The following is a 12,788-nucleotide window of genomic DNA, read 5'->3' as shown; positions in this document are numbered from 1 at the left end:
CTCTCTGGCCACTCAGTAACAGACTTAAAGGTGGCAATTTTGCAACAGAAAAGCTTCAAAAACAGACTCCATCGAGAAACTGCTGAGCTTGAATTAATATGCGAACTAGATACCATTAACTTGGGTTTGAATAGAGACTGGGAGTGGCTGGGTCATTACACATATTGAATCTATTTCCTTAAGTTAAGTATCCTCACACCTTCTTGTCAACTGTCTAAATGGGCCATCTTGAGTATCACTACAAAAGTTTTTTTCTCCTGCTGACAATAGCTCATCTTAATTAATTAGCCTCTTACTCCACCTTTTCGTATTCTCTGTATGTGTATATATATATATATCTTCTTACTATATGTTCCATTCTTTGCATCCAATGAAGTGGGCTGTAGCCCACGAAAGCTTATGCTCAAATAAATGTGTTAGTCTCTAAGGTGCCACAAGTACTCCTGGCCCATCATTATCATCTAGCCATTTTGTGTAAGCTCACTGATCTTTTAGGCAAGGTCTGAGCATACTTATTATATCAGGTCCCTCAGGCAAATTAGGCAGAGGTGTGAGGCTGCAGCATGCATGCTCAGAGGCAGTAACATGGGCACCTAGCGAACTTTTACAGCAAAAGATTTGCACACTGAGTGAGTTTAGGTGCTCACACAGGGTTTGGTAGCAGCTGAGTGGAGGTTTTGTGAATCACAGTGGCAGTTAGGTGTCTAAGACCTTTTGTGAATCTCCTAGGTCATAGTCTTTAAATCTATGGCAGCAGATGAAAAAATAATGCTCATCTGTAAGCATTATTCTGCCAAAAACAAATCAATACACTGTTTGAAAACACTCGGACTCCTTCCATCTTTAAAAGAAAAAAATACATTGAAACGTGCCAAAGTACAAGAGAGAAAGCGCCAAATCACCTGAGAGAGAATGCAGGCGTCCACAAGCACGTGCGCACGCACATGTACGCACGCGCACACACAAAAAAGTTCCAGAAGACTGCATGACATATTGATGTCTCTGCATCCCTCCACACCAACTGAGAAGCCTTCAAACATCTTCACAAACTAGGCAGTACTCACCAATCAAGTAGTCTCCCAGGTGTGAGTCCAAAACTCACACTGAGCCCAGTGTTCCAATGCACCTCAAATAGGGAAAAGCTCCTAGGTTCCATCCCTTTCTCAGGTATGTAATTGATTTACTTGATGTAGAGCACCTAACCCTCTCACCCTCTGCCCTACGGGCTACAACCCACAAGGGAACACCAGACAAGAAAAGAGACTGGTCACCTAACAGGAATGACCACCCTCTTTCCAAAAGGCTAAAAAAAAAAAGCCCAAAAACTTGGGCTGTGACGTTGTCTGATTAAAATATAACCATGCAAATCATATTGCTACCACTGTTATATAATTGCAACGAATCTTATACAAAGTATAACTCATGGCCAGAAAGGGTTAAACAGCTTGCAGGCTGGCTGACCCAAAGTCAACCTTTAAAGTCATGTAGAAAGGTATGGGAATTGTAATTAGGGCCATTCATGCTAAATAGGCTAGAACTTTGAAATGCAAACCTATATTGTTAGAAGTTAGAAGTGATACTAATTGTGTGTATCTTAGAGTGTAAACAGACAGTTCCTGTCTGTCACTATAGCTACTCATTCAGAGATCAAAAGGGAATATTAACATTTAGAAGAATCTTGGGTAAAATAATGTCATTGTCTATATTTCTCTTTCAAGTTTGAAATAGACTGCCTAATGAATAAATTACCCTATGTTAATTTGTGTAACTAATTACTGGTGGTGTTTAGAAAACAGAAGGTTACATCAAAAGCCTATTCCTTACCCAGGACTGCATGGTCAAATGGATGCTAGAAAACTGTATAAAAGACCGTAAAAGGTCCTAATTCTGTCATCTCAGATCTGCTTGAGGCTTCATAGAGGGGAAGCTTAAGCCATAAGGACCGAGATCCCAGTCCTAAGGTGGAATGCCCTGAAATGATATTGGACGTTGGACCATAACCTATGAACTACATTCTAAAGGAACTCTTTGCAACTACAAAGCTCACCATCTCTGCTATGAATCTGAACCTCACGAATTAAACTCATGTCTATATGTATATTGATCTTTTAACCATACTCTCTCTCTCTCTCTCTTTTGTTTTTTAATAAATTTTAGTTTAGTTAATAAGAATTGACTGTATGCGTGTATTTGGGTAAGATCTGAAACATTCATTAACCTGGGGGGTAATGTGTCTGATCCTTTGGGATTGGTAGAACCTTTTCTTTTATATGATGAAATAAGATTTTCAGAAATCATCATATTTGACTTAGGTACCTGGATGGAGGCCTGAGGCTGGATCACTTTAAGGGAACTGTGTTGTTTGGACTTCTGAGTAACCAGTAAGGTATAAACAGAAGCTTTTTATGCTGTCTTGGTAAATCTAAGTATTGGAATATCCACCAGCTTTTTGGGGATTGTCTGCCCCATTCTTTGCAGTTCACCCTAATTGAGTGACCACAGCTGGCCCCTACTGGGATCCCAGTAACACGGGGTAAAAACCCCAAAGCCTTTCTAGGTCTCCATCTTGTTCCACGAGTTCTAGCTTCTCCCCTGAACAATGGGAACTCTCCGTTTTAGATCATCATAATGCTGAGCCAGAGAGCAGGAAAGGTTATTTCCTCCAGGCATGTTTGAATCCATGGTGAAGAATGTGGTGAGCGCTACTGAGATCATTAGCCAGCAAGTCAAACAAAGAGGATAAGCAGGCTAAATACAAAAGGGAATACCTTCCATCCAAAATTAAAATAGAATTTGATTTGCTGTCTTACTATATTCACCCTTCAAATAACTTAATAAATGGGAAACTCCTGACACAAGAGAAGCTAATTTGGGAAACCTTGAAATTCAAGAAGGATCCTAGAATCCAAAGATTCTCTGTTCATCCTCCCTACAGTTGATGCAGCAGTGGCAACCCTGGCAAAGGACTTGGTAATCCAAATGAAGAAAAATCATTGTTAAAGCAGAAGGAGCAAAATTTTCCCCACTAAGCAAGCCTGGAGGGTAACTGAATTGGGGAGGCATCTTCCAGCTTTCCTCTTCATTTGCTAGGGTTTTTCTGTCATGTTGGATCTTAGCTCAGGAGAAGAGATGTTGCATGCAAGAGATCTTGGTACCCCAAAAGGAGAGAAAGCCTTAAGATAAAAGTATTTTGACTCAGAACTTTTAAAAGTTTTCATTTGCTGTGTAGCGTGGGGCAACAAATGTAAATAATACTGAAGCTGCCAGCAGGCTGAATGAACAGGAACTTTTCTCAAAAGAGGGAGTGAAATTTACTTAGTGTGATCAATAGGTCTGATCCTACATGTTGTAGACACAGTGCAGAAGAAAACCCATTACTGGAATGGCAAGCATGGTTATAATAGGGAAAACATCCTTCTAGAACAGTCATGGGCATCTGAACTTATTGAAGATACAACTCCAACAGACAGAAGAAGCGCATGTGGGGCTCCCAGGGTATATTCCTTTGAAATGGAATTTTATTGCCACTTTAATCAGTACTCAAGGAAGTGAATGTTCTTTTTGCTGTTTCTGCATACTTGATTTTAAACAACGAATTCATGCAAAAACACAAAATAATTTAGATGGCAATATCTGTTCTACCTGCATAATGTAGTTACATTCTAAAAGCTCCATTTTTGGATTAAGGTTTAGTTTCATGTATGTATATGCTGCTTCAAAGATTCTGTCATATAAATTCTGTAAAATATCAGCTTCTTGAGGTGTACGTTTCTTTAGCCATGCCTGCAAAATAAAATAAAAAAGCATAAAATCTGTCTACATACAAAGTACAACAAAATAAAATTAATAAGTAATACCCTTCCCCTCCGTCTTAACCTTACTTGTAAAATTGGTCTCCAGTTGAGGGCAGAAGAACTGATGTAGACCATGCCCATTCTAGAAACTGTTGCAGGAGAGGCATTCTCAATGTTGTGAACCTCAAATAACAGTTTACACGTAGGAGACATAGGAATTCTATCACCATTAGCTAGAGTCAGAGTCTTGTTATCATCCAAAACAGAATTTAGATTCTCAATCCAAATTGCATCCACAGGACCATCTAAAATCAGAAAGATATTCTCACCTGGAAACAATCAAAACAGAAATAATTCACATTTTTACATCAAAATGGGAACAAAATATATTCAAAGGAGGATATTTTAAATAGCTAAGCTATATGTATAAAAGGAGTTACTTACCTATAGTAAAGTTATTTACCTATACAGTAACTGGAATTCTTTGTGATGTGCTGTCCATATGCATATTCCACTTATGATGTGCAGGCACCGTTGATCAGTCTTTTCGCCAGCAGTACCTGTTATGGCCACACATATATGCCGAGGGTCCTCATGCCCCACACCAAGGGCATAAAAGAGCAGAATGGGTCAATCACTACACAGTTTCCTTTCTGCTGCAGAATCCTAGTGATACAGAACTCCAAGGTAAAGGGAATAGAAAGCAGGTCATGCAATATTGATATGGACATCACAACTTGAAAAACTCCAGTTACCCAGGTAAGTAACTTTCCTTTCTTTTCTGAGTGATTGTCCATATGCATATTCTACTTATGGTGAGGCTCAGAGTCTTAGGAGAATAGGGATTGTAACAGTCTTACCAAATGCAGCATCTGATCTGGAGGTTTCAGTGATTGCATAATGCATCGTAAATGTATGAATAAAACCTCAGGTGACTGCTTTACATATGTGCATAATCAAAATATTCCTCACAGATGCTGCTGAGACTGCCTGAGCGCTGGTGGAGTGAGTTCTGAGAGAAGCAGGAGGTTCCACTTTGGCCACTTCAAAACAGGTTCTCACACAGTGAGATAGGTAAATTTCTTACTTAGTAATTTTATTTCTACTCGCAACATCTGCCACAATTGTGATACATACGGGCTATTCTCCTCCTGTCTACATCTTCCAGAGGCAATTCAAAGCTGTAGCACAGCTAATGCCAGCCATGCCCCTTCTCCAGCCTGCTGCCAGATGATTCATGCCAAAGCTGTGTAAAAACCGACAGAATATGATTAGTAACATTAATTTCAATGAGAACTATGTACAGTAAGCTATGGACTAAAGCAAAACTATCAAAATTAAATACTGTCCCTAGGAAGCCAACCAGGGAGGGTAGAATTGTGGGATATGATGTTAGCAGAAAGAAAATTAATGGGTAGGAAATTTACCATTCTGCAGCCCAACATCTCCCATAATTTTGATATGTATGAGAAGTAGCGAGCAGTGAAAAGAAGTAGGGAGGGATAAGAAAAACGGAATGAGACAGGAAAGACCCCCAGAGTTAATTGCCTAAAATGGCAATGCTATTACTAGACCACTACCTGCAGCATCCTCCTGCCAAAGGAGGCCTCTGCAGAGGACAAAAAGTCCACTGTACAGTGTGTAATAAAGATATAAACCAACAACCATGTTGCTGCCCCGCAGGTCTTTGTGGCGGAAGCACAAGCTCTTTCTTCCCACAAAGTCTCCACGGATCTTGTGAAGTGTGCCTTGATGCTGTCTGGAACAAGAGCATCTGACACATTCTATGACTCTATGATGCATGGCTTGATCCATTTAGCTACCAATAGCTTAGATAACCTGAGCCCTTGGCACTTCAGATGAAAGTGGCCAAACAAGAAGATCAATATTCTGATCACTTAGGTGCACTTGATATAGATCTTTAGTGCTCTTCAAACTTCTAAAGTGTGCCACAGCTTTTCTGTCAGGTGCTATGGCTTTGGACAGAATGAAGGGAGGACGACTCCTGTGAGGCATGGAAAGGTGAATTCATCTTAGGCAAGGACAATTCTGGGATTTTTAGCATCACCTTGTCATCATGGAACACACAGTGGGATTCCTGCATGGATAAAACTGCCAGTTCAGAAACTCATCTAGCAGGTGTGAGGGTGACCAGTAAACAGTTTTTGATGGATAGGTAGAATGGAGATATTGATGTCAGAGGCTTAAAATGGTGTGTGGTTAGGGCTTTTAACAGCAATGGTAGGTCCCACCTAGGAAAGATAGATCTAACCACAGGTTTCGTTAGTCTGACTGCTCTGAGACATCTGGATACCTCAAGGTTCTCTGTCAAGGAACCAGAAGGATCCTGCAAATAGGATACTACTGGTGCTATGAAGCTGGGCTGAATATCCTGGTCTATGCCTTCCCTGAAGAAAGTCCAAAAAAAAAAAAGTGGAATAGCAGGATCCTTAGCAATTTTGTTGTGTTCTTGATTCCATTAGTTAACTTAGTCCAGATGGAGGAGTAGGCCTGACATTGACCTTTGGTATGACTGTGAGTTTCAGGGAGAAGAGTACTAGTGGAGGTACACACAGAAGCATATCCAGATGACGCTTCATGGTAACATACCATAACCAGCCCTGCATACACCAAAGATGTAGTCTGTGTGTGCTCTTACAACTTGCATATCTGCTTATTCGTTTACCTTTCCCAGAGGTTTCACATTCTTCTCTGTTCACATCCTGGAAGGATAAATGCAGCAGGACAGCTATCTCAGGTGAGGATTTAGAATGCTGGTACTTGCCTTTAGGCTTGTCCTTTACCACTTCCTCAGGATTATGCAACATTTTTGCACCAGGTTTCAAACATTTCTGGAGGGAAAAAACTTTTGGTTCATATTTTTTCTTGGTCTGCTCAGAGCCTGAATCTGAGAGCTCCCCTTCCTCAATGGAGGAGGAAGTGTTTGAGTCAGAAGACCGTTAGGTTATTTTATTTTGGCCATATAGGGTCAGACCAATGATCCGTCTTGCCCACTATCCTGTCTTTCAACAGTAGCCATTGCCAGGTGCTTCAGAGGGAATGAACAGAACCGGCAATCATCGAGTGATCCATCCCCTATCCTCCAGTCCCAGTTTCTGGCAATCAGGAGCTAGGGATACCCAGAGCATGGGGTTGCATCCCTGATCAGCTTGACTAATAACCATTGATGGACCTATCCTCCAGAAACTTATCTAATTCTTTTATGAACCCCGTTATAGTTTTGGCCTTTACAGCATCACCTGGCAATGAGTTCTTCAGGTTGACTATGCATTGTGTGAAGAAGTACTTCTTTTTGTTTGTTGTAAACTGCTGCCTATTAATTTAATTGGTTGACCCCTAGTTCTTGTGTTATGTGAAAGAGTAAATGACAGTTTCTTATTCACTTTCTCCACACAATTCATGATTTTATAGACCTCTATCATATCCCCTCTTAGTCATCTTTTTTCCAAACTGAAAAGTCCCAGTGTTTTTCATCTCTCCTCATATGGAATTTGTTCCAGACCCTTAATCATTTTGTTGCCCTTCTCTGTATCTTTTTAAATTCTAATATATCTTTTTTGAGATGGGGTGACTAGAACTGCATGCAGTATTCAAGGTGTAGGCATACCATAGATTTATATAGTGGTATTATGATATTTTCTGTATTATTATCTATCCCTTTCCTAATGATTCCTAACATTCTGTTAGCTTTTCTGACTGCCATTGCTCACTCAGTGGATGTTTTCAGCGAACTATACACAATGACTCCAGGATCTCCTTCTTGAGTGGTAACAGATCATTTAGATCCATCATTTTGTATTTATAGTTGGGATTACGTTTTCCAATGTGCATTACATTGCATTTATCAACACTGAATTTCATCTGCCATTTTGTTGCCCAGTCACCCATTTTTGTGAGATTCCTTTGTAACTCTTTGCAGTCAGGTTTGGACTTCACTATCTTGAGTAATTTAGTATCATCTGCAAATTTTGCTACCTCACTGTTTACCCCTCTTTCCAGATCATTTATGAGTATGTTGAACAGCACTAGTCCCAGTACAGATACCTGGGGGACACCACTATTTATCACTTTCCATTCTGAAAACTATTTACTTCTGCCCTTTTTGTCCTGTCTTTTAACCAGTTACTTATCCATGAGAGGACCTTCCCTCTTATCCCATGACTGCTTACTTTGCTTAAGAGCCTCTGGTGAGGGACCTTGTCAAAGGCTTTCTGCAACTCCAAGTCCACTGTATCCACTGGATCACCCTTGTCCACATGCTTGTTGACCCCCTCAGAGAATTCTAATAGTTTGGTGAGGAATGATTTCCCTTTACAAAAGCTGTGTTGACTCTTCCTCAACACATCATGTTGATGCATGTGTCTGATAATTCTGTTTTTTACTATAGTTTCAACTAATTTGCCTGGTACTGAAATTAGGCTCACTGGTCTGTAATTGCCAGGATCACCTCTTGAGATTTTTTCAAAAATTGGTGTCACATTATCTATCTGCCAGTCATATAGTACATAAACTGACAATCTGCAGTCCCAAACTGTAAACTGGCCAACTAATAAGATTTTTGACTAAAGAAATCTCATCGCTTTGGCTCCCAGTCTTTCGGCGTGGTTTTGAATTGTTGCCTGGAATTCTCATTTGAGCTGTCATCACCAGGGAACCATGCACCAGGTAGGAATAAAAGAGTTCATCTCTCTTAGAGGGAATGTGATATGTGTCTGATTTTCAGGACACTGAAGCTGCTGAAGTGGGAATCTGCCAAACAATTTTTGCAGGGTCTATAATGGCCTCATGAAACAGAGATGGTCCATCCCCTTTGAGGGTAGTAGGGATTAGGGTGTCAGAGAACCCCTGTTCCATTGTATGACAGGAATACGGATGTATATGAGGGCCTATGAAATGGCAGAATCAGATCCTGGGAGAGAGGAAGTGGTCCTGGAGGAACAATTAGTGTATGGGAAAAAACCTGTGCTTCTGCTCCTTTAAGGGCCTGGGACCAGGATTCTTGTTTTGCAGGGTGCAGCAAGTCTCTCCTCTCTCCCAGCCAATAGGACAAGCCCTGGAAAGGAGGGCAGCATACTAATCAGAGATGGCTCCCTGTTACAACTTATTAATTGGAAACAGCAGACAAGGATTGGATAACATCAATGAGTTATGAGTGGGCTCCTGAACCTCTTCCAAATGGATTTTAACAAGTCTTGAAAACTCTTGAAATCATCTATCTGTAGCATAATGGGAGAAAGCACAGCCTCATCCAAGGAAGACAACATCATTAGGGTAGGTCCCAATAAGTCAGCAGAAAGGATTGGCAACTCCATAGTAGGATCTCAGATTGAGAAGCCTGTTCCTGCAAAATGGGTAGATCCTCCAGTGCCAGGTATATTGTTATTAATGTAAAGCACAGTAGGAGAAACAGTGGTACTGGAGCAGGTGATGAAGGCTGCAGTACTGGAGCAGCAGAAGTAGATAGCACCAGAGCTGGAGTTACAGTAGTTGGTAACAAGCTCGGTGAGAAGGAAACATGAGATGACACTGTACTAGACACTGTTTTCGCCTGGTATTTCAGTGCTGAGGCCACATGGGGCAGCAAAATCTCTCTTGAGTGGAACAGTGCATTTGAAGCCACTTTCTTTTCTGAGGAGAAACTGATTGGAGAGCTGCCTCTCTTATTTTCCTGACCATGTCCCTTCTTCACAGCAGGAACACTATCAGTCTTTCTCAGATTCTGGGCTAAAGAAGCAGCTGATGGGATTTCAGATGTTGTAGACCTCTTATTCCCTGGAGCACTCCTATAACTTACCAGGTCATAAATAGAAGGGTCAAAGGACCCCAGCTCTGAAGATGGTTTCATGGATCTGCCCATTAAAAATATTTGTAGGTGAGCCTCCCTAGATTTTCAGTTCCTATGAGTAAAGGACCTACAAATTGTACAGTTGCCAGGGATGTGCAATTCTCCCAAACAAAATAAGCACTTTAGAATCATAGAATCATAGAATATCAGGGTTGGAAGGGACCTCAGGAGGTCATCTAGTCCAACCCCCTGCTCAAAGCAGGACCAATCCCCAATTAAATCATCCCAGCCAGGGCTTTGTCAAGCCTGACCTTAAAAACTTCCAAGGAAGGAGATTCTACCACCTCCCTAGGTAACGCATTCCAGTGTTTCACCACCCTCCTAGTGAAAAAGTTTTTCCTAATATCCAACCTAAACCTCCCCCACTGCAATTGAGACCATTACTCCTTGTCCTGTCATCTTCTACCACTGAGAATCGTCTAGAACCATCCTCTTTGGTACCACCTCTCAGGTAGTTGAAAGCAGCTATCAAATCCCCCCTCATTCTTCTCTTCTGCAGACTAAACAATCCCAGTTCCCTCAGCCTCTCCTCATAAGTCATGTGTTCCAGACCCCTAATCATTTTTGTTGCCCTTCGCTGGACTCTCTCCAATTTATCCACATCCTTCTTGTAGTGTGGGGCCCAAAACTGGACACAGTACTCCAGATGAGGCCTCACCAATGTCGAATAGAGGGGAACGATCACGTCCCTCGATCTGCTGGCTATGCCCCTACTTATACATCCCAAAATGCCATTGGCCTTCTTGGCAACAAGGGCACACTGTTGACTCATATCCAGCTTCTCAATGTTCATCATTCATGAGCATTACTTAAAACTGAGAGACTTAAAAGAGGCCATCTCAGTATCAAGAGTAAAGATAATTTCCTTAAAAAATAACCCAGGCTAAATACAAATAACATACCAAATGGGCAACAAGCTAACTACTACTGATTATAAAATATATATACAAAGACAGAGAAAAGGGGATAGGAGTTCACTGAAGTAACAGACTGACAGGTTTAAGAGTAGCAGCCATGTTAGTCTGTATCCGTAAAAAGAAAAGGAGTACTTGTGGCACCTTAGAGACTAACAAATTTATTAGAGCATAAGCTTTCGTGAGCTACAGCTCACTTCATCAGATGCATACTGATGAAGTGAGCTGTAGCTCACGAAAGCTTATGCTCTAATAAATTTGTTAGTCTCTAAGGTGCCACAAATACTCCTTTTCTTGTAACAGACTGAGCAGCTCTGTCTTGAAGCCAGGAGGTGGTAAGAGTAACTGAATAATGGTTGGCCTGCTCTGACCTGTTATGTTCTCAGTGTGGAGCATCAAGAAACTTGGAGTGGATGTTCAGCCACAAGGAGCACTCATGGCTATAAAGACTCCAATGTCAGATGTATGAGATGCATGCACACCATAAGTGGAATATGCATATGGACAATCAGTAAAAGGAGAACTCTTGTCTTCCAGTAGCATTGACTCGACAAAGCCCCACTGTAGGAGTTGAATACCTATCCAGGGAACCAATTTTGAAGCAGTAGCTGGCCGTTGGGGGATAGATGCATGTCTTCTAACCCCACATCACAAAGGCAATTATAAATAACCCACACTTTTTAACTGTTCCTCTCTGCCTCTTGAAGCCCAATGGAGTTGGGCTCCGAAGTTAAAGGGAAGGAAAAGCAAGGGTCAGTGTGGCTCACCAAAGGAATACAATCAGCAAACAAGAGTTACTGTAAGTAAGAAACCTTGTTCTCTTCTGCCTGGCATTGCCTCCACAGTTCCATTGTAGCAGACTGGATGGCACTGAACTCCCTGAACTTGGCTGAGAAGCACAGCTACTGTAAATCAACAGTGATTTAAACACTTTTCTCCCAAAACCAAGTATCTGCCTTCATATAATATCCTATATAGTTCTAAAGGCCAAAATTTTCAAACTTGGGTGCCTAAAATAGGGAAACTATCTACATTTAGGCAGCTAAATAAAAGTGGCCTGGTTTTTACAGGTGTGGATTACTCACCGCTTCCACTTCAGTCAACAAGAGCTGTGGGTGAACAGCAACTCTAAAAAAATCGGACCACTTTTAATTAGGTGAATATATATGGATGTAGGTGCCTAATTTTAGGCACCCAAGCTTGAAAATGTTGGCCTGTAATTCTGTTTATGATATTACCATTGTGGAAGTAGATAAAGCGAATTTGGATGCAGGCCTCTGGAAAGAACAGGAGTCAGGCTAACTCTAGCTTTAATAATGCAAGATCTGTAGAAGCGGGGATAGTGTGAAGCAACTGGAAAAGAACTGTGAAAGAGGCTGTTGTGACCTTGTATTAGATAAGAACAGAATGTAGACTATATGAGAAAAATAAGATATCATGAAGGAATATGTATAAACAATATGCAGCTGTTGCTTATTATTGTCTGTAATAAAGGTATAAATGCTTGCTCTAATTGTTTATCTTTAGAGAGACCTGCCTAGGTGGGGGAAACCCTGTGCACTCTCTCCCTCTGTGCAATTCCTTGAGATAATAAAGTGTATCTGACTTGCTGCACCCAACCTAAGAGTGAGAACTGTGTTTTTCTCAGACATCGTTAATTCCAAATTTTAAAACAAAAGATACAGAAACTAAGATTCCCTTCCTCCGTCAAAAATATTTCATAGTTTCAATTAGAGATCAAAAAACATATTATTAGGAATAGAAATTTTGCAACCATATATTCTATCAAAGTAATTAACATTAAAATAGAAAATACGTTATTTTAAAGCCACTAAAACTAATCCATACAAATCTTGATTATAATTTTACAAAAGCAAAGCATAATTCATATTAACAGTGCTGAACTGGAAAGTTGAAGTGACTGGGCCTCTGAAGCCCTCTGTAGCTCCATTGTCATGACCCTATTCACTCATTCCTATGTCAACAGGGCTGCAAAGGGTTCCCTGTGCTGCTGCAGGAGCTATTCAGCAACAGAGTGGCCTCTCTTGCAGCCGGTGGGCTCATCCCCTGCCTCCTCGCACTGCCAGCTGGAGGCCCCTGCTCTATTATCCCAACCTCCACATGTCCTCTGCAACATGGATCTCATGGATCTCATGCTGGGAGACAAGGAAGGGATTTGGATAATGCAGAGGTTCGGATAATAGGGTTTCGGAT

General features: G+C 41.1%; 1 protein-coding gene across 1 annotated transcript in view; it reads right to left on the bottom strand.

Moving 5' to 3' along the window:
* Positions 1 to 12,788, bottom strand: part of DNAH8 (dynein axonemal heavy chain 8) — a 612,643-nt gene that overhangs the window by 173,026 nt on the left and 426,829 nt on the right. The window contains exons 52-53 of the mRNA XM_037895538.2: positions 3,882 to 4,123; positions 3,643 to 3,783 (exon numbers count right to left, since the gene is read on the bottom strand). Of these exons, the coding sequence (XP_037751466.1) occupies positions 3,643 to 3,783; positions 3,882 to 4,123 (383 nt within the window). The remainder of the gene's footprint in view (positions 1 to 3,642; positions 3,784 to 3,881; positions 4,124 to 12,788) is intronic.

The sequence above is a fragment of the Chelonia mydas genome, chromosome 3 (genome assembly GCF_015237465.2).
Source record: "Chelonia mydas isolate rCheMyd1 chromosome 3, rCheMyd1.pri.v2, whole genome shotgun sequence".
NCBI classification, from domain to species: Eukaryota; Metazoa; Chordata; order Testudines; family Cheloniidae; genus Chelonia; species Chelonia mydas.
The sequence above is the reverse complement of the archived record's forward strand: the minus strand, read 5'-3'. Positions and strand labels throughout refer to the sequence as shown.